The sequence below is a fragment of the Pagrus pagrus genome (assembly GCF_965226575.1).
Source record: "Pagrus pagrus genome assembly, chromosome: 13".
In the NCBI taxonomy this organism is placed as follows: domain Eukaryota; kingdom Metazoa; phylum Chordata; class Actinopteri; order Spariformes; family Sparidae; genus Pagrus; species Pagrus pagrus.
Genome location: NC_140197.1, coordinates 26,529,375 through 26,551,686, shown reverse-complemented (window position 1 = coordinate 26,551,686; position 22,312 = coordinate 26,529,375). Strand labels below are relative to the sequence as shown.

General features: G+C 41.3%; 1 protein-coding gene across 2 annotated transcripts in view; it reads left to right on the top strand.

Moving 5' to 3' along the window:
- olfm2a (olfactomedin 2a) overlaps positions 1 to 22,312 on the top strand; it is a 48,860-nt gene that overhangs the window by 25,299 nt on the left and 1,249 nt on the right. For both annotated transcript variants that reach the window (XM_084371783.1, XM_084371782.1), the window contains exons 2-5: positions 10,742 to 10,891; positions 16,364 to 16,519; positions 18,227 to 18,446; positions 19,625 to 19,731. In XM_084371783.1, the coding sequence (XP_084227909.1) occupies positions 10,742 to 10,891; positions 16,364 to 16,519; positions 18,227 to 18,446; positions 19,625 to 19,731 (633 nt within the window). The remainder of the gene's footprint in view (positions 1 to 10,741; positions 10,892 to 16,363; positions 16,520 to 18,226; positions 18,447 to 19,624; positions 19,732 to 22,312) is intronic.

Here is a 22,312-nt window from a genome sequence, read left to right as displayed (position 1 = left end):
GGGGTGACGGGAGGTAGGGAGCTGTTCTGAGTGATGTTCAGGCTGATCCCATCTGTCAGGGACCTCCAGGGTGGGAAGGATGGTGCTCAGATTCAGAGGTGATGTGGAAGACGGGGAGGTTGAGACAATGTTACAGTTTCGAGTACGTCTTATTTCTCCCTCATTCTGTTTGTCTCCAAATCCTCTCAAACGTCCTCTCCTTTAATCCAACACTCTGGCCTCATGTAGAGAGGTCATACATACAGAAAGGGCATTAGAGGTGTTTTGTCATAAAAAAAAAAGGCATTTTTGTTAAGGTGTTTTGTTTATACACACACACAAATCTATGTCTTTCTGTCTTAGTGTGCTGATGGTAGGAGAGACCATGAGAACTATCATGGAGACGAATGAATTAGACATTTTCTGGTTCATCAGCGGTTAATGATTGCCTTTGCCTCTATCCTGAGTGTGTTTTTATGGCACCCTACCCATTAAGCAAATGCCTTGGTCTAATGAAATGATTGAACGAAATTGAACGTCCCAAGAGATCCGCGACCATCTGGATATGTGTGTGTGTGTGTGTGTGTGTGTGTGTGTGTGCGTGCGTGTGTGCGTGCAGACTGCATGTGTATGTGTCTATGTTTGTGCGCTTAAACGTGTTCTCTGAGAATGTTTAGGCATTCTCGTCTCAGGGGCGAAGGTCCATCTGTTCGAAGAGATGTTTTATAATTTATAACGGTTCGTTAAAACATCAATCCGCCACTTTGTGTCGCCCTTAATGTTGCAGTGAGCTGTCAGGTTGGGATTTTTTCCTTGGAGGAAAAGGTGTCTTGGCACAGGGTAACAGGTTTTGTTATCTCTGCAGCATGTATGTATCTCCGAAAGTAAGTTTGAGCACAACATAATTAAATTCATAATCTAATCCAACAGTTAATAATCTAATCCAATTATCTCCTGCACCAAACTCTATATTCCTGTGGGAGACCAACTTCTCTCTGGGTGGTGTGGTCCGGAAGCCATTCATTTATTTTCTATAGCTGTTTCCCCTGTTTAGGGTCAAGAAGAATAAAAAAAAAGTTGCCAGTTTTTGGGGTTTTTTCAGTAAACTCATTCTAATCAAGCCTCATGACTGGGAGCCTTATAATTTGCATTACAAAAGACTGGATACAATAGAATATTCTACATAGTTATGAGTGGTTATTTTCTTTCAGGCAACCCTCATTCACAACCAATGGAGGAAGAAATGCTGCTATTGAAGTTCATTTCATCAAAGTTTCATCAAAACTGATGAGGCAGTTTGATGGTGCCAGGAATTATTACAGTCTGACATTCTGTTGTGATGGGAAATGTCCTCGCTTTGAGACAGAAAGAATCCCTCCTCATAAACAATGGCAGGGAATAAAACTTTAATGTAAAACCTCGCCTCAAAGTCCCATCACTATTGATGAGACATTTGCCTGTGATGATCTTAGAAGCAGTCGTGACTCACACAATGTTTAGAGCTCTAATCAAAGACGATCTAGCTACGCTCTTGTGACACTCGGGTGCTAGTGTGCCAGTGGCCATTGCATGGCTGCTCCCCACCCTGGCACCCATGCATGCTGCGTCCCATATTCTCCCAGCTCAGAGCTATTTTCAAAGTCTGCTTCACTTGCTTTCTCTGCCTGTCTCCTTACCAGCTGATCCAACAACACAGCTGACTGAGTTTTTATGGGCCCTTCTGAGATGGCACTGAGCACAACACTGCCTGGATGCTTGTAAACATCTGGATAGTGCAAAACCATGTTCCTTAATGAGCGGTAGAGACCCTGGAACTCTTACATGGAACTGGTGTGGCTGGTCAAGCCAAGATAAATTGTAAGCCTGCCAGACTGTACTCATACAAAATCCTGATTAAAGTCAATGTAATAGGAAATGAATCTTCAACAGTATTTGTATAACATATTTCAGAATCATTGTTCACAAAGTACTGTGTGTAAAAATATAACAATAAGGAAATAAATAGTATGATAGAGGTAAATTTAACATACATTTTTCAGGTAGTTATTAAGTTTTACCTTTTATATAAAAGCTTGAATACACTGATACATTCAGCAGCATTAGCAGGAAAACTGTTCCACAGTTTAGGCTTTCAGTGATGGTGGGATACCAAAATGCCCTTGGAAGTAACATATAGTTTCAAAGGTAAAATACATTCTAAATAAGATAAGAAAAGATAAGATAAGATAAGATAAGATAAGATTAGATTAGATTAGATTAGATAAAATAGGATAAAATAAGATTTTATTGATCCCTCAAACTCAATTTTCTTGATACAGAAGAGGCAGAGTGAAAATAAGTGATTGAATGATGGATAACAAATGAAAAGAGACACAGCAAGACAAAAATAGAATAAAAGAAAATACAATTAAAAAAAGACGATACACTCATTTCACCTTTCACATATACAGATATGACCAAGATGGAAAGCTGCACCCATGATTGTAATACACACATGGTGTATAGTTATGTACTAGAAAAGTATAAATATACATAAATATAATTGCAGAGAGACATGAACTTCATAAGGTACAAACAGGAATTCTACAGGATAGGCGCAATTATGGAGGATATGCTGTACACATATAAATTATGTATATAAGGATACGTATACAGAGCAGAATACATTATTTAAGGATGATATAAATATATTATGATAGATAGGAAGTACACAGTGTGAATGTGTAATGTGTATATATAATATAATAAATGTAAGTATAATGAGTACAATAATGTGTAAATATAATAAAGTATGTTATTTACCATTCAATCCTTAAGTGGAAGAAGCAACCCTGAATTTTTTTCAGGGTTGCGCCACTGCTCAGTTTGACTTGCAACATGTTAATCACCAAAAATAACAACTTTAACATTACCACGCATTTAGCTGTAGGAAATTGTGAGCCATCCATCTGTAATGCATGAAATAATGCAGGGGAGTGTCAGCCTGAGACCACACTCTTTCAGAGAATTAGAAATTAAGCTGTGTGTCATCAGCATAGAACAGAGCCATCATACTTATAAACAATGTCAGAAGATGTCGAATAAAAATAAGACCAGTCCAAGAATTGTGCCCCGGTGTAATCTACAAGTTAAAGTCAGAAGATACGTGTGTCTGCTCTACAGTAATAGCAAGACATAAACCTATTAAGCAGTAATTGCCCCCTGTGTAATTTTTTTAAGTCTAGATAGCACATTAAAATGACGCCAAGTTATCAAGAAAAACTTTCGGTTTATACGTGCATGTGTGTGTGCGAGATGGGCATAAATAAATCATAAACCTGTATAATGTATACTGTGGTTGTATACTGTGTGTGCGTGGGTTTGTGTGTGTGTGTTTACTTCCCCTTTGATATCTAAAATAAGAAAGCTGTGGAGGCAGAAGAGTGAAGAAAATACTCTCCCCATCAAAAGGCAGCATGGAACCGCAAATGGCAGCATACAAAGAGCCGGGGCTCCGAATCTGATTGGGGTCACCCAGCCTCTGTCTGTCGAGGTGTGGGACTGTAAACTTTATCACATCCAGTGTGCAATCCAATAAAGCAGATTGTAAAGATCGATTCTTGGCTATGGATTAAAGATTAAACACTGCTGCAGATTTTTATTTGAGTACTTGGCTTTTATGTTTATCGTAATGCCTTCAACCCAAATTTATCCAAGTTCAGACCCTGACAGGTGTCCTCTACTGCCTTGTCAATGTGAAGCGGTGTGCAGAGCCAGGATCTCAGCAAAAGCCAATCTTGTAATATAATTTTAAATTGTTTTGATACATTAACTAATTATGTGATAGTCTGTGTGTGTACAAAGCCTTATTGATTCCAGACTTTATTGGGCTAGTAATCAGGCTTTTGACATGGCTCATTTGCCGTAGCAGTGTCATTTCCAACCAGCTGAACTTAAGCCTGAATCATTGCTTTGCCTTTTGAAAGCAATTTGATGATCTCACAATTCACACGATTCTGCAATCCATATTCTCCACCAATGAAGCACTGACTGTGTTCTCACAGTTTACACTGTTTTCTCACACTGCCTGCCCTGCCACTCTCAACTCCCTCCTCTGTTTAACACGAGCCATGGTAGAGCTATCTTGTACCCGTCTAACAACAAAGTGGATGCCAAATGCTCTTCACCAGGGCACCTGGCAAGGTGCTAGCAGCCTGCTCCAAAAAGTATAAAGCTGTAACTGGTTGCTTGTAAGTGCGGAGCATTGTTGAGTGTCATTTTCTGTCACTTCTCCAAGAATTCTCCAAGCGAGCCCCCCACTTCAAAAAACACTTCATGCATCTGCCCACCCCTGCTGTCGTCCAAGTGTGATCCGGATTGGAGTGAGTGGGCCACAGATGGAAAGTGAGCAGGACACCACACAGGAGAGGTGGCAGTCATGGGAGTGATGGAGTGGGAGGCAGCGGGGAGGAATAAGGAGGCAGCAGGGAGAGGGGCATGATGAGTTTATGAGTCATATTATTGACTGGCAACCATGCTGCGCTGATTGTGGTAATCGGTTTTACTTGGGAGCAGGAGAGACCAGGGACTTCAGCAGGAGTCTTCATTGAGTTTTATTTTAAAGGCCAGCAGCTGGCCTGTGGATTGAGGATTGACTGATTGGTCATTTGAAGAGTGCGGGTGTGTGTTTTCATGTTTATTTTATGCAGTCAATTAAAGCAAAATCCGGCAAATGGGAAAAATTAGATCTGATTGTTTGGCCCTAGTTTAGCTAGAACTAGGCTCTGTGTAGCAGGGACAGATGTCGCTACTTTGCTGGGGACAAGCAATGAGAGAAGTTAATGTCTGGCATTAAACATCAGTCTGCTGGGGGGGGGTGGGGAGAATAAAAGTTTTATAATAACCTAAAAGACAGACACCCTAATATAATCAATAACCTCAGAGAGATCCTAGAGAGAAGCCCCATCAGCCAGCTGCTACTGGGACACAAGCAGAGCCCTCAGACAGAAATCCCATGAGACTAAACCAAATTCAAAGACGGTAAAAAGAAAACTATTTTACACACTAGAAAGAATCAGCCAAAAAACAGCGCAAACTGGATTTCTGTCTGGCCCCAAACAGAGAATAAACAGTGGCAGATTACCTGACCACTGTGACCAGCCCAAAACCACTAAAAACCTTGACCGTGTACAGACTCAGTGAGCACGGCCTCGCCATGGAGAGAGGCCGCCACAGGCACACCTGGGTCCCCAGAGAAGAATCAATGTGCACCTAATACACACGGCAAGACGTGGAAATCAAACTGCCGAAACCTCCCAAAAGACCTTGAACTATGGACAGCAACAGAAACCTTCCACATCTGCTGGGCAAATACAGTAGGAAGATTAGTGCGCTGTAGTACTGACCTGTACACTGACACACATACTGTACATAGATACAGCATAAATATCTAGGGTCCGACCTATACTGTATTTTTGGGGCTGGTGCTGATATCGATATTAAGAAGCAAAAACTTCTGATATTTATTCATATGTACAGAATATTTACTGTCTGTAAACACACATTTTTTCAAAAGTGGTCATCAAACACCTGTCTAACAATAAACTTTATTGTCACAATGACATCAGTGCACTGAAGTAAACTTCACTGGGATCTTAATAACTATAAATTACCCCAAACATATTTTTCTGCATTATGTTCTGTTAAAAAAAATCGTATCCTCACATATTGGACAACAGAAATACCTGCGATAGGCCAATATCGGCCAACCAACATTCTTCCGGCTCTACGATTATCTTAAAACATATTTATTTATTTTTAAAAAGTAAGAAGTTGCAGTGTTTATATAAATATAAAAGAACAATATTTTCAACTTTAAGTCTAAATTTTACTATATTATTAAAATGTATTTTTTACATATCTGGATATATACTGTACTTTTCTAACAGCCAAATCTTCTGTTGATGATCATTATTTATTGTTTTATTTCAAACTTTCTTTGGCAATGTAAACGTCTGCTTTCAATCCCAATAAGGCCCCTTTGAATTGAATTGAATTGAATTGAATTGAATTGAATTGAATTGAATTGAATTGAATTGAATTAAGTTGAGGGAGAGGAAAGTGAAGCTGAAGAACTTGAATAAACAAAGTTAGCATCGAGGAGCGGAAAAGGAAGAATGAGACAGATTACATCAGAACTAGCCCTTACTGTGTTATCCTTACTTTGAGACTATCACACCTTGACGCCTCCTACATTTTCACCATGCTTTGTTCTTTCACTCCATACAACTATATCTCAGTTCTCCTGTTCTGTCCATCCTCTGTGGTGTTGCAGTTCCTCAGATATGACGGCAAGCTCAGTTCCCAGTGCAGCGGTCAGCCCTCTCCTCATATCTCAGGACTCGTGCCTGCCTCTGCCTGTTTGCCCACTCTGCCTGCTGCTTATGAAAGTTATAATAGACTTCCCGTCATGCTCATAAAGAATGGAGCTGTAGATTTATGATCTCATTTAGCTCTGGCTTTACAGCAGCCAGCTCCAGGGTCGGTCTAATGAAACGCCAGAGGAAGTCCATCCCGCAACACTCGACAGTGATACCACCAGCAGCTCGAATGTCTAATTGGATAATTCCTACGAACTTTTGAATCATTAACAGCGCAAGAGTTCTGAGCTTATTTGCACTCTGGGAAGCACTCAGGTAATGGCACAAGTTGGTTAGTTAGTTTTGCTACTAAACTACTGTACACACACCCATCTGATCTGAATCTCTTGTCTGCAGTGTACAGGAGGCAGAAAAACTACTGGAATAGCATTTAGTTACTTCTTTTTAGCTTAGTAATGGCCACACCTCCTCATCTCATCTCGTCTTCCCCTCTCTCAGCAGGGATTTAACTGAAGTTGTCATTCAGCATTGCAACTGGGCAGCATTTGAGGAAATTAGAGCCATCTCTCTATTCTCTGTCAGCCTTTCTCAAACCACAACTCGTCCTCCTCTGCCTATCGCTGTATCAGTAAATCACACTTTAATCAGATTTCTGTTGGAACGATGGGAGGTTGAGGTGGAAGACATGCCAACAGTAGATGGTGGGACTTCATAGTCTCAGGCTGTCAGATGTGATGTCATGGGAACAGAGGGAACGCTTGGATGGTGCAAAGGGGGCAAGACGGATATCTTAAAGACTAATTTTCACTTTAGAGAGCAAACCCAATTGATTTTCATCGCTCTTGCCCGCTGTGGTTTCGTGTTGTTTTCATTGCTGCTGTCTTCTTTCTTAATAGGTTTTTTTGCATGGCAGCCATGACTGTGACAGCTTCAAATCTGGAACTTACATATTCTTTTTCATCCCTCACATCTAATGGATGAATTTCTGGGACGGTGAACTGAATGCCTCCTCTCTCCCGAAACCACTGTCTATGTCTGGGAGGAGAGGATTATCCCCAGACCTGAAGTGCTCCCAGCTAGCCGCAACTGATAGCATGATCATCATAGCACAGGTTACGCTATCATCACTACTCAAATGTAAACGCTCTGGCGCCTGACCTCCCTGCAGTATGCAAACATTATTCATTCATTTCCTTCTACTTACCCTGGATATAATTACGGATAACATTACATATTGAGGAAGTTGTTTTTTCCCACACTAATGGGATATCTGGCTGCATGGTGTGAGCAATATGTTAAATGAGCCAATGTCAATGACCCACTCTTCACTGCAGCGAGGAGACTTGTATTTACATAAATAACCCAGTGTTTCAAAACATATTCAAGTTCAATACTCGCACACCGGGAGATCGGTTGCTTATGAGGGCTGATATATAGATCTACTTGCAACGGCTCGGGCACAAAGCATATAGCACATTTGCATTTAAGAATTACCTCTTCCCTCCCGCTCTCTAAACTGCCACACTGTGATGAGAATAGGAGAAGTTAGTGCAGAATGGATAGGTGGGTGGTAATGAAATTGGAACTGATTCAAATAAGCTCTTAATTTCAGCCCAGTATTTATGAAACATTAATGAAGAGGGGAGAAGATCTGTCGCTGTAAAAAAAATAAAAACTCCCTGGCTTGCGAAGAGCATATGAGGAGCACAGCATGAGTTTAAACACATCGGATAATGAAGAAAGTGTTATGATAATGGCGCTGACATGCCTCCAGTAGCACTTTCTAAGTTGAATTCTCAACTTATTGCTGCTGCCCACTATGTAACATATCATTTTAAAAAGCCATTGTAACGACAATTGTGGCTTCATTTCAGGATTATATCAGTATGAAATATTGATGCGCACTTCTGCATCCGTTCGCAAGAATTTCTTTTGACCGAAAGTGAATATCTGGTGCGTAGGCAGACAACCCCCACATGTATGGATATGAGGTAATTTTATTGAAGGCAGGAGGCTGCACATAGCCTCGAAGTGAGTAACTTAAGTGGATTCTGCTGTTTGAAGCAAGCTAACCTCCACCTGTTAACACCACAGGGTATCAACTGTAATGAGAAGTCGGTGTGTCATGCTGTGCCCTCACGATCCACTATCTTACAATCATTTCATAGTAGCCTTGCATATGCTCTCCTCCATTCTGCAGTAATCACGCTTTACAGCTGCAAGTATTATTATTCCAAACAAACCCTCTTGGGGGTAAATGCATGATGAAAGTCTATTGGAATTCATGCAAATACTGTATATATTGTTCGTGCATGTGCATCAACAGATGTACAGATGTACTGTACACAGCCATGCACGCGCAAATACTTTAACACATAAGCACTCACGCACACGTGCTGCAATAAAACACAAGTCCTGACAGTGAGTGAGAAGCGGGCAGAGGACAGAAGAAAAGAATCTCTCCCCAAGGCAACGGCAGAGTGAAAGAGACAGTTGAAAGAAATCGGAGGAGGTCCTGCGGTGGAGACTGCCTCTTTCGTCTTGTCTTAGCTCTAACTCTGGCCTCTGCAGACCTCTAACATCTCTCCACCTAACAGCCCTCTGATGCTGGATTGCCTCAAAGATGACTTATAATGAGAAAGGTGCTGACTGACTGAAAACTGTGCGAGTCACTGCAGGGAGTGGCTTCACACCGACTCCTAAATATGCATCAATATTAAGAATAATGGAATGATAATTTAGCCAGAGTGCCAATAAGTTCCACTGTGAGTCATTCATGTGCACAGTAGACATTCAGTCATACTGAATTATTGCTAATGTATGTATGTAATACTGTATGAATAGAAAATGGGAATAGAATATTACTCTACTTAATTGAATAAAATGTCGATTTTTTTCCCCATTATATGAGTCTACTTAATATACCTTGAGTATAATGAAACAGATAAAATATTCTGAAGAATTAAATGTATAATGTGATTGTCATACTCATGCAGCTATAGTCTGCTTCCCACATTTCATTTGGACTAAGTCAGATTTAAAATTCACTCATTCTGAGGGGGAGGAAGAGGGAAAGGCAGTGAGTGCAGGGTAGGAAAGGGAGAGAGGGGGTGCCTGAGTGCCAAGGGATTGGCAGGAGTGACAAGATGTGACAGTGAGCACATTGGCTCGCAGGGTGGTTGCTACTTTACACTCCAATCACACAGTCCCCCTGTCCCCCAAGACATTTTAATCTGATCCCCCGACCCAAGGAGACGAGAGCAGGGCACAACACAGCTCTGAGCAGAGCGGGAGAGAGGCACAGAGCCGAGACGCATGATTTTATTTCCAGCCTCTTCCTTCCACTTATGTGGATGGGTCTTTAATTTCATCACTAAAATGGCTGCTCCTTTTCTCATTACATTTTGCTTTATATGCTGAGTGTGTGTAGATGTCGCGTGAATGAACGGATCGTCCCGGCCGGGCCTTTGCGCAAACTGTGTGTATACGTGTGCTTGCAAACGCACAGCACTACTTTTGATTGGATTAGTCAGAGAGAGAGACATCCACCCTTTCAGCCTCGCCCCTCCTCCACTGGTAACGGCCTGCATTATCGATCCCGAACAGCTCCATTTCCTCTCCGTGTCCAAACTTATTAGATGCTCTGCTTTCACACAGCCCGGCCAGATCCATCCTTCTTCCTCTTTTCTTTGAAACCTCCATTTTCCTGCCATTTATCTTTTGTCTTTGTTCATTCTCCATCGAGATGTTACTCTATTGCTGTTGTGCCGATGTGTTTTGAAACCCTTTGTGTATTTTCCAGCATTGCTCTTGTCTTATCTTAATCTGAACCTTTTTCTGCTTATTTTTTTTTCCCTTCTTGTATCCAAATCATTTATCCTCTTTTCCCCTGTCTTTACTGCTGTGAGCTGCACCTCTGTCAATCTCTGGCTTCGCCTTTTCGCTCTGAGTTGCTGTTCAGTTAATACTAAAATTAGACTGCAAGTGATTTTGAGGAGATGGAGAAATCAATTGCCATTAATTGCCTTTGGGGAAGAGAAACTTCTGATAGGACTGCAAAGAGAATGCCATGGAGAAATTATGACTCCACGGCTAACTTATGGTGACAGAATGGGCACAACTAATCACGATATGGAATGTATTAAAGAGTCTTTTTTCCTCCAAACACTTTCTAAAACACTTTCAAGTATTAGATAAATTTATTAGTTTAGAAATGTTTTATACGGGTGGAACACTTTTCAGATTACAGTTGATGCTTGCTGGCAGAATAAAATATCGTGTCTGCCCCCATGCATTTTGAAAAGCCTGCTTGGTAGCAACAGATAAACAACGGCAGTCAGAAGCAACCAGTTCCTTCACTTGCTCGCTTGCTCTAAGATATATATGTCTCTGTGTTCTTGCAGGCTCTGTACCCGAGCCCAGAGGAGGGCTGGCAGATCTACAGCTCAGCACAGGACGCAGATGGGAAGTGTATCTGCACCGTGGTCGCACCGGCTCAGAACATGTGTAACCGCGACCCACGCAGCAGGCAACTTCGCCAGCTCATGGAGAAGGTGACAGCTGTCAATAGCACACTCACTTTGAGACATGACTGTTACCCACGCAGACACACAAACACAAACTGCCACACAGTGTCTGCGCTCGTGTCTGGTGCCGTCTGTTACATACACGACGCTGAAGTGAACAGTCCCACTGCTCTTACCCCACAGTGGATCAATCATGCAGATGAGAGTTGTTGGTTTAACTATTTTTTCTTAAGGAACAGAGTTGCTTAAAGTGAGTGAAGCGTGGATTGCCTTAATAAGAAATGTCCTAAACTTATCCATGAAATTGGATTCACTGAGCCATACAATGATAATGTTTCTTTTATAAATATTAATCCATTAGATACAAATTAGGAAAATTAAGTGTCTTGCCAATCATTAGCGAATGCTTTGTTTGCAGAGTTACACAGTAAATCTGGCACAAACTAAATCTGTTTACTCAGACTTGTGCTCGTGCTGTCTTTCTCTATGTAAAAAATATCAATCAACACTGTTTTTCATACTCGTGTGATGTATGACAAGCAAATAAATTTAATGCCATACAACAACATGTACACGCACAAAACCCTCAAGCATGCAGAGAGCCAAGAAACCCACACTGTTTCAGCTTGCAGACAATAAATCCATGTTTCAAATACATGGAGTAGAGTGTTATTGACCCACAGTGCAGTGCAGTGTATGCAAATGTAATTTCCTGCTTGTGTTTAGTGCATAAACACACACGCGCGCGCACACACACACACATACACACACACACACACACACACACCAGGGGTGAGAGTAAAGGCAGGAAAGGACCTCTGCTCACAAGCGATCCACAACTGCAAGTTGACTCCTCAGATCTGCAGCTGCATCGATTGGCGGTTTGCAGGCAATACATCGGCATCTTTCCGTTCTTATCCACTTGTCTCTCCAAAACTAAATAATAACAACCTGATGAATAATATCTAATAGCTTACACTCGCTTTATGGGCTGTGGCAGCTCATTGAAAGCCATTTTTGTGGACACTCAAAACCATCAAGTGGGTGAATGAGAGGGTGGATCGACAGAGTGAGCGAAAGCCTGCGAGCAGAGAGGCGGAGGAGAGCGAGTAAGACAGGAGGGGCTGACATTGATGTGGTCTAGTGCAGAGAGGTTGTGGTAAATTGAGATGCTGAATAGGCTCTGAGGTCCTAATGGATCAATGAGACACCTGAATTCACATATTGCATTCGGTCTCATTGAAGTATACCTTTTCCCCTGCCAGCCTCTGTCTGCTGCTGTTTCAAGCACACGTTGATACTGTACAGGGAAAACCCACACTCACACACACTTTAAAAGAGGCATATTCGAACCGAGAAGGCATATTCTGGCAGAGAAACTGACAAACTAAATGAAGATATTCGGGGGAAAGCAGATATGTACATGAAAGTATATGTGTACTACAGAATACATTACAAACTGTATGGTATGCTCTCCAGTATTGTCAGTGCTGCTCACATGTCTCATAGCAAGTGAGTTTGTAGATTAAATGCAGAATGAATCCCCGACGAGTCTACCGAGCACAATACAGCACAGTATGTGTATGTACTGTATGTGTAACCACATGTCAAGGAAGAAGTCAGAATGACCTGGGTGTGCCATCCTCAGCCTTTGCAAAAGGGCATCATGACACCCTGAATGGCCATGAGGGGATTTCCTCTAGCTGCTTTAAATCATTAATTATGAGTTGGTCTCCACATCCGGCACAACAGGTGATCTGCTGCAACTCCCTGGAATCAATCCCTGGAATAGCTGCAATCAATCCAAAGGGATTTACATCAAGCTAAAATTAAAAAAATAAATAAAAAGATAAATAAGTATGAAATAATGGGACGGCTACAGCTGTGTCATTCTAGAACAGCAATATAAACACTCTCATGTCAATTTAATTTATAAAAACTATTTGATAAATACACAAAAGTTCACATTAAAATGAGCTGCATTGATTAGTCGATCAAAAGCATTTTTTGGCCAACTATTTTGATAATAAATTAATAATTTCAGTCATTTTTCAAACAAAAATTTCAATGTAAATGTAGGAATTTGCTGCCTTTTGCCGTTGCTATTTATGATAGTAAATGAAGAGTCTTTGAGTTTTGGACTTTCGGTTGGACAAAAGAAGCAATCTGAAGACGTTTCTTTGTCAATATAATCAGCACTTTAATCAATAACGTAATTTACAGTTAGTTGCACTCATAGATACAATCGATATTTTCTGCTCATTTTTCTTTTCACTCTCTGCCACTGAAAGGTTTTCAGAGCTGTCAACATTGCAAGTTGATCTTTGGTGACTGTAACTGTGGACATACGTACAATACAGGTGAAAGTCACATTAAAATGATCTTCTCCTGAGAAAAGAACATTTTGTCAATGAAAACCTATTAAAACTTGAGAATGAAAAGCCTTAAATGAAGACTTGTCTAAAAAAAAACAAAAAACAAAAAAAAACACATGCAATAACGGCTATTTTTGAAGCATATATCCAGTCTATGTCAAAGAGGGGTAGATTTCAGCTCTAACTTTGAGGGCGCAGTTTGTGTTGCTGTCACTTACAATACATTACATAAAATAAGCCTCCTGAAATGAGGTGAAATCATTACCTCTTTGACACAGTCTTAAAGTCCCCCTCCAGTCAAAAGTGTGTTTTTCTTTTTGTTCCTACAGTTGAATACTTGAGCTTCACTGTGTCGAATGATGTATGTGTGGAGTTTGATACCAGAAGGCTGTTTTTACATTCATTGCTCAAAGTGTGAAATTCCTCTGAGCGCAATGAAAAATTGGATTTAAAGAGGCGGGCCTACGAGCATGATTTGTGACATCACAAATAGTTTAGAGGCCAAAGTTTTGGCCATTTTAATGAGGAAGAAGAAGGTGCCAGATAAGGATTTAATAAGATAAATATTTTTCTGCCAAATGTTGTCCACATATTAGAGATTTTTTATTGCCTTACTACATGTGTAGAAGGGATCTTTACTATTATCAGCTTTGCAAAAATATATTTAATGTTGTATTGATTATACAGTGTGGGCGTTTATGTTATTCTGTTTACCCTCTGTACTTGTACACTGCTTGTAAGACAGCAGTTATCATAGCCAAGCGCTCCCGTCAAATGCAGTCCACGGCTCAGGCTAATGAGGACACCCAGGGTCAGCGCTATTTGAGCTGCACACACAAGTGAAAGCCACAAGTTAAAAGACTACTCATGGGTCCGTGTGTATGTGCACATAACAGCACCACGCCTGATAAGACATCCCCATTTGAACCCAGAGCATGTGGCCAATTATTATAGCAGACCACATCCACAAAAGCTCTGCCTGACACAGAAAGCCAAGGTTACACTAACAATGTCAAAACCGCCCTCTGCTCAAAGAATGTAAACCAGCCTTGTGCAAGAGTCTCTATTCAGCTTTCTGCACAGGCAGACAAAATGCCATCCAAAGCACAGTTGACCCCGAAGGACGGTGGTGTAAGAATGTTCTTGGCGCAGACTTTTGAACACCTCATCCCACTTTGACCTCTCTGTCCAACTGTTTGAGTTGAGATGAAATAAAATGAGATAGGAGGGCACACACAGAAAGACGCTTTAGGATTTGGTACCGAGCGACTCATTGCATTGGACATGAGGCAGACACGCCTGTGACTGATTGAATTCTGGGAAACATGGGGGATGGGGGGCTAGATGAAATGCCTTGTGTGTGTGTGGATCAGTTACCACTGCTCAGAGGATCCCAACTGACACACAGCAGGATGGTGACAATCCTTTTGTTGAGGCTGCAGGCTGGTGAAACAGTTTACTGTAACACATTCCTCCAACTAGTCCATCTGTACTGCTGTCAGAACAGTTTTAATTGGTAAAGAATATATTTTCCATCCAAAAAAATCCCATGCCAATTCATGAAGCATGTGGGAGATGAGCTGGGTGTAGAAAACAGTAGGCTGGACACGAAGTAATTGAGTGGGATGTCAAAGAGTAGGCAGGCAAGGCATTAGGTGCAAAACAGACTTTATGCCAAACTGTGACCTTTGAGAGTTCGGACTGTTTCTGTTTTTGCTGGGAGTTGTTGGAATAAATATCTTCTGTGTGCTCTAAGTTACAGTGGCGCGTGCCTGTGTGGGTGGGTGTCTATTGGTGTGGGTAGCTGGACATATGTACACGTGAGCCTCCTTATATGCACCACAGAACTGCAATATTTGTCAATGTTCCGATGATTTCTGGCCATTTCAGGACAACGTGCAGGAGCTGAGGGGGTGTATGAAACAGTAGGCTGGTTATGCAGCAGCAGAGTGGGCTGTCAAAGAGTGAGCAAGCTGAGTACCTCGCAAAAATTAAACATAGTGCAAAATTGATTCCTCTGAGAACTGAGATTCAATAAACACCTACTTGACAGCATGTTTCCTCCTCTGTAAGATTTATTTAGTTTGCATTAGTTTAGTTTTTACAGTATATACCCATTACCTGTGTACACTCATAACGGTGCTACTACCCTTCTGTTTTGATATCAGAGAGAGAAGGTATATTTATATCTTGGATAACTGGATACCTGTTGACTTTTATTGCATAATTTATGAATGTAGTGTGTCTGTATATTAGCCTGTTAAATCCTGTGCTGCTATTTGAAGCACCACTCCTTTCATCTTGGTTATTCTTGCCATTTGTTTCTTATTTTTTTTGCTTTTGGCTCGTTGTTTGTTGCCTGTCTGTTTTATGTTTTTTTCTAAGGGCATTTCATACCGACTCAGCCGTGCCTTTGCTTAACTCTACACTTTAAAGAAATGTTTTGTTTTTTTGTTTAAGGCTATCCCTTTTTGAAACACATTTATCGTATAGCACATACTGAAGTTAGGTTTTATTTATTCATCCATCCTTTTCTTCATACTGGATGAAGAGCTCAAACTTTTAATACACAGTGCAGTGTAAATAATGGGGGACAACACAGTCGTTCTACAGTGCTCCATGAGTCTGTGGCTAACATGATCCTAAACCAAACTATTATAGTAAATTGAAGTAGATGTTAACATGTTTTATTTGAATTGGAATATATTTATTAAGAATTTCAATGGATGGAGCTTTTCAGTATTAATTAATATAAAGATTACTTTTTGCCCCAAAATATTCAGCCTACTGTCATGTCACAAAGAAAAACAGAAATATTCACATGTGAGAATTACTGCCATTTCTTACAAAAAATACTGATTAATTGATGATTAACTAGTTGATTACCTATCAATAAATCAACTGTTCAGTTACGTTCTATTTGCAAGCTAGAGCTGCTTATGAATTGAAAAACATTTTTTCTAATTCCTTTAAAATTAACACAAACAATTCTTCTGTGTCTATTATGTGTCTCCTGGGGGTTTGGTGGTGTGTGTGTGTGTGTGTGTGTGTGTGTGTGTGTGTGTGTGTGTGTGTGTGTGTGTGTGTGTGTCTGCGTGCGTGCGTGTGTGTGCGTGTGTGACAGGTTCAGAACATTAGCCAGTCGATGGAGGTGTTGGACCTGCGGACGTACAGAGATCTACAGTATGTAAGAAACACAGAGAGCCTAATGAAGGTGGTGGATGGAAAGCTGAAGGTGGCCTCGGAAAATCCCCGCAGTCTGAATCCAAAGGGCTTTCAGGTAATTGGCTGTCTGTCACCTCTTGCACAGCGGTGCGTGTGTATTATTGTGAAGTGAATGCAGATAGATGCACTAGATGTGGCACTGCACACAAACCTTGCCAGGTACATTTCGCTCTTCACAGACAATAAAATTTTGTATGACTCTCGATGGACTGCTGCATAGGCAAAGGTACACAAATTCAATTCCAAGACTGTCTCTGAGTCATTGACTCATGCACAGAGGAAATTTTAGCAAATTCACATCCTCCTGAATTATTAAACTCCTGGACCCAGAAGAAAAGTATTTTTTTCTGTATTCCTCTCTTTACATCCTTTCCTCTCTCTCCTGACTCAGCCTCTATTCCGACTATATATACTTAACATTCTGGTGTCTGCTCTAAGAAAGCAGGCACATATAGTAACATTTATCTCTACCTTATCTCTCTACAAGTTTAGGCTCAGCTGCCATTATCAGTGGGCCTTTTTGTCTTCCTGTCAGCCAGCTGTCTTGCCCAGGCTTTCTCCACATTTCTCACACTCTTACAGACATTAGATGGACCATAAAATAGTTTGATTAAAAGATGCCTTCATAAATGCTAAGTGTGCTTTACCGCTGAGACTCTGCCTAAGCACAGGGACGAGCATGAATGGCTGTGTTTTTCTTTCAGTGTGTTTTATGAAAGCAAGTGCAGTGGAGGTAATGAAGATGTTTATGAAATTGGCCCATTCATCAGTAAAGCCACAGATGACTGCAATATGCAGAATAGTAAGCATTATATCCTCTGACTTATCAGAATGAAAATCTGCAATCCAATATAGAGAAAAAAAGCAGGATTTGAAAAAAAAGCAGGATTTGACCAGAGCAGGTTGGCTGATGAATGCATTCAGCTCAAAGTTGCCAATGGCAAAGCGTGGGAGATTAACGAGAGCGAATTTTTGCAGCTTGAAAAGGGGAAAATGAGATTTATGATGTGGCGCCACAGGGCTGAGAGCTGCTCCATCACCAGATTTACGATAAACCTTAACAAGGAGGAAACAGCCCCTCCTGTGGCGGCCACACTTTATTGATACACCTATTTCTCTCTCGAGCCCTCTGCCTTCCAAGCAGGCAGCCCGGCTCTCCTGCTGCTTCCTGCACTCCTACATAAGGACACATTGTTCTTTTCATTTCTAAACACATGATGAGTCACACAACAAGTTTACACCCAGCGTACCACTGCTTCTAACTAGGTGAAAATTGAATCACCCAAACCTGCTTAGACAGTAAACAGGCATGTGTTATGTGGAGAGGGCTGGGCGAAGCGTGGAGGGATCTGGAGCTCTCAGCTCTGGAGAAGAGAGTTGGTTGCAGAGCCAAATCTTCTGGAAGAATAAACACTCAGAGACACTTTGGATTCTGCTCTGATCCTGAGCCATTCACCCTCGGTAGGAGAGCTCAGGGATTAGTTTTCAAACTTTTTGGATTAAAAAATGGATTTATCTTCACTATTTATTAGCCTGACTGCAGCAGCGATCCATGGAGGTGACCTCCAATGTATGGTGTTTATGTTTTGTAATGCTGACTGCAGCTGGCTGGAGATGGAGGGGAAATATACTTGTTATGTTATGAACGTATGGAGAGGGGAAAAAGAAGAGGGACAGACTTTCTCACTGAGGATCCCTAAACTGTCACAAATTAGTTTATTAACACATTATTATTCCATGTGTTTTTCTGTACATAACTTAGGAGTTGAAAGACAAGGTGACCCAGCTGCTCCCCCTGCTGCCAGTGCTGGAACAATACAAGGCCGATGCCAAGATGATCCTTCGTCTTCGGGAGGAAGTGAGGAATCTGTCGTTGGTGCTGATGGCCATCCAAGAAGAGATGGGCGCCTATGATTACGAGGAGCTGCGCCAGAGAGTCCTGCTGCTGGAGACCAGGCTCCACTCCTGCATGCAGAAACTAGGTACAAGTTGTATGTATTATGCAAACAGGTGTGGGTGGGTGTGTAGTCATTGAATGCTTAATTTGAAATTCATTATCAAATGTCAATGCAGCACTTAAACAATTAGAGGATAGACAACAGCTGTGCATAAAGGAATTAAGGATTAATTATTATCATCAATTGTCAAATCTCTGTTCTACGTTGTCAACATTACCACGCTGCTCAGAGCACGAATTATCTGCATAAATTAAAAACAATTGGCCTAGAAAGCCTGGATGAATAATTGATCGTCTTCTCGTGTAATGTGTTACCTCAAACTGATGATTTTACAAAATCCCATATACAGTATATAAACTGATGACTTAAAGTGGCAATCTCGAAGATTTCCGGAGCAGCAATTGCAGGTGTATTTTTGGACCTCACTGCTGGCCAGAGATCAAGTGTCACCTGTGTGAATTAGAAATAATAATTACTCACTGATCTATATTTATTTGCAGACAATTTTTTTAAGTCCTTTTTCAAAACTGGGTACACAAATGCAAAGAAAAGTAAGATAAGACAAGAATGGAAACAGAAAACAGATAAAAGAAAAAATACAATATTAAATATGTTCAGAAAAATCGATCAATAAATCCATCTCTCGTTATTTGTATATCACTCACTAACATGCAATTCAATGTGTTGAGTAAAGACCCATGTTTAATAATACAAAGACACAGATATCATCATACAAAACATTCACCTAGTCATTTGTGTAAAAAGTAAATATGTAATCTATCTGTATCTTTCTAGATTTTAATAGAGATGGATGGATAGAGAAATGATTCAGATTCAGTGCGATAGACCCCAAGCCCCAATATGACAAGTAGTATATGCAATTACACCTTCTTCACCCCCAGTAAAATGACAAATTGTGATATCAATCAATACATCCACATACATCCTTTTGAAAGTAACATTCATGGCTGTGGAGAGTGCTTAAATCTCACCGTATCTGATACATATATGTGAGTGTCATCTGCAAGAAGTGAAGAAATTATACAATGTTTTTACAGCTGTGCATAAATTCACATAATCATATGAACCCTACCCTGACACCAAATAAATGTCTCCCTGTGTCTTATGTGTCATGGTGTCTCCATAAAAACATCTATAAATCTGTATGCAGTCTTTACCTCCTTCTCTTCTTTGACCTCCAGGCTGTGGGAAGTTGACTGGCGTCAGTAATCCCATCACAGTGCGTGCATCAGGCTCAAGGTTCGGCTCCTGGATGACAGACACCATGATCCCCAGCTCAGACAACAGAGTAAGTCCCTGTGTTCCTATGCTCAACCCTGAACTAGAACCTTTTCTCCCTCCATAGTTCAGAAAACATCCCAGATAAAGTAGAAACAAAGTCATTGTCAAAAACAGGCTGCACTCCGCCAGCTTCTCAAAAAAATCCCTCACAGCAACACTGTCACGATACTTAATGACTGATTGACTGTTTTGCCTGAGTAGGACTTCTTCAGCTCTCTGAAAGAGGAGAATGCAAAGCTGAGTCACTGATGGATAGCATCCCTTTCCCTCCTCTGTGTCTTCTTCTGTCACTGCAACTCCAGCTGATTAATCACTTAATCATCAGTGGAGAAATGAATGAGTTGTTTGGGCTAAAGTTTTCTAAATCACCTAGGTAATTACCAGGAGTGTGACGGGATGCTCTGGACCCAGATGATATAGTAATGGCTGCAGCTGATTACAGATGACATGCGGTCTTGCATGGGCAGACGCATGGTAAGAAGCAAAGGGACAAAATTCACAAAGGAGGAAGAACAGGAAGAGGAACTGTGCGGCCTGGTGTATCGGGGTAGTGGTGGTGATGGTGGAGGATGGAAACTGATGAATTTTAAGCGAAGAGATGACGATGGCCTTTGTCATCCCCAGCCTGAATCATAACAGGCTGAATGGATATTGCCATCAGAAAAGGTCAATTTCTGTGATTGAATGGCCTGGTCTTTATCTTTAATCACCTGACTTAGTCTCTTTAGATCGATCACTGATTGTATTAATAGCTAGATACATCAACAATATCAACACCCACACCAAATGTCACTGAGGATCCAACCATAAAAAAGGCTGGGTCTTAACGTGCTAAAGCTTCGGCCTGGCTCAGCTCCTCTCTCCCGCTCAGCTCGGGGGAGACATTTAGTAGGCAGAGGGAGAAACAATGCTTAATGCTCCATAATCTCCCCTTCTCCATAATTCAACTGCGCTACCTCACCACCCTCGACTCCTCCCATGCCCTTCCACTCCCCCACTGGGGTTTGTTATTGAAGAAAGGTGCCTATTCCATACAGGGTAAGGAGGCGAGAAGATGAGGAGAAAAATGATGAGTGGAGCATCAGAAGAACGAGCACTCCATCTAAGCAAAGCTCATCTTGATATGTTAAGGACAAAAGAAATATCTAAGTTAACTGCAGTTTAATTTAATCAATTAGTAGCTGAACTGTGGCTCAGTGGATGCATTGAGGGAATGAGATTGGAGACGCAGCCAGAGAGGGGCCATGTCAGTGGAGAGATCCGCTGAGAGTACTTGAGGAAAAAGATAGAGCTGCTAAATGGATTGATTTTCTGTAAATGTGGACTGGAAGGGGCAGGGAGCACAAGTGGTGGTTGACTGCAAAAGCACAGGCAACATCTTCACTCCCACACGCAGGAGAGATCAATAGTTTTTTGCACACATTCAAGTATGCACAACTGCATGAACACATGCACTCACCAGTGGTGTGTGTTGAGATCCTTCACTCAAGTAAAAATACTAATACCACACTGTGAAAAGTAGCAGTAGTCTACAAAAATTAAAAGCCCCCCATTTAAAACTTTGTGCTGTATCGTAGCCAACTGGACTTGTTTCAGTTTCTTGAAGATGTTTCACTTCATATCCAAGAGGCTTCTTCGGTTCTATCTAACCAGACAGGAGTTGCAGGCCACCTCCTCTGAGGGGAGAGGAGGAGGTGGCCTACGACAAGTGTCCCTAATGACTCTGAAAAGCAGAGTTCACACCTGTCCTTAACGACTCTGTAAGGACACTCCCACACAGGGTTTAGAAAGCCTGCAACTCCCCTCCATTTAGTTAGAACTGAAGAAGCCTCTTGGATGAGAGGTGAAACGTCTTCAAGAAACTGAAACAAGTCCAGTTGCCTTCAATACAGCACTTGGAATTACCATGAACTGGATGACTGAGAACCTTCATCAACATCTTCATGAATGAATATTACTACTATTACTAGTTTTTCCCTACACATGTGCTGGCCCGGTTTGACTCTGTTTGATTCGGCACATTGGCGTGGCTGGGATTGCCCCTCCATAACAAGAGGACTACCTGCTTGAAGGTGTGTCTTTAACTGATGACGCACTTGTCTCAGTACTACCGTTAGAAGCCATTAACAAAGCTCCACTAATTCTGTCATAAAGACTTTTTCATTTCCTACAAATTCTTTACAAGAAAAGTCCCCTGTTATTTAGTTAATTAAAAGTTTTTACTATGAAGCAGCAAAATCATAAAATTTGGGTTTTGCACCAGCAGTAGCTTAACACGACTCCCAAAAAAGCTGAACGCAAACCTGATGAAACAGCAATATACAGCAAATGTCTGAAAGTACAAACAGGGCCACTGGAGAGAAAATGAGATTCAGTAAGAAGCAACAAAATTACTCAGAGCTGAACACACAGACACTTTACTCTCAGGTTTCCTGCACAGACATAGTTGAGTATTGCAAAACAGGCTTGACTGAAGGGGACAAGAGGGGTTGTCACAGGTTGGCTGCGGTAGCGAGGGTGTGCTCTGGCACCACTCCAAAGATCCAACTTGGGTTTGGCTCGGCTCAACTCTGCACAATTTGAGTTGA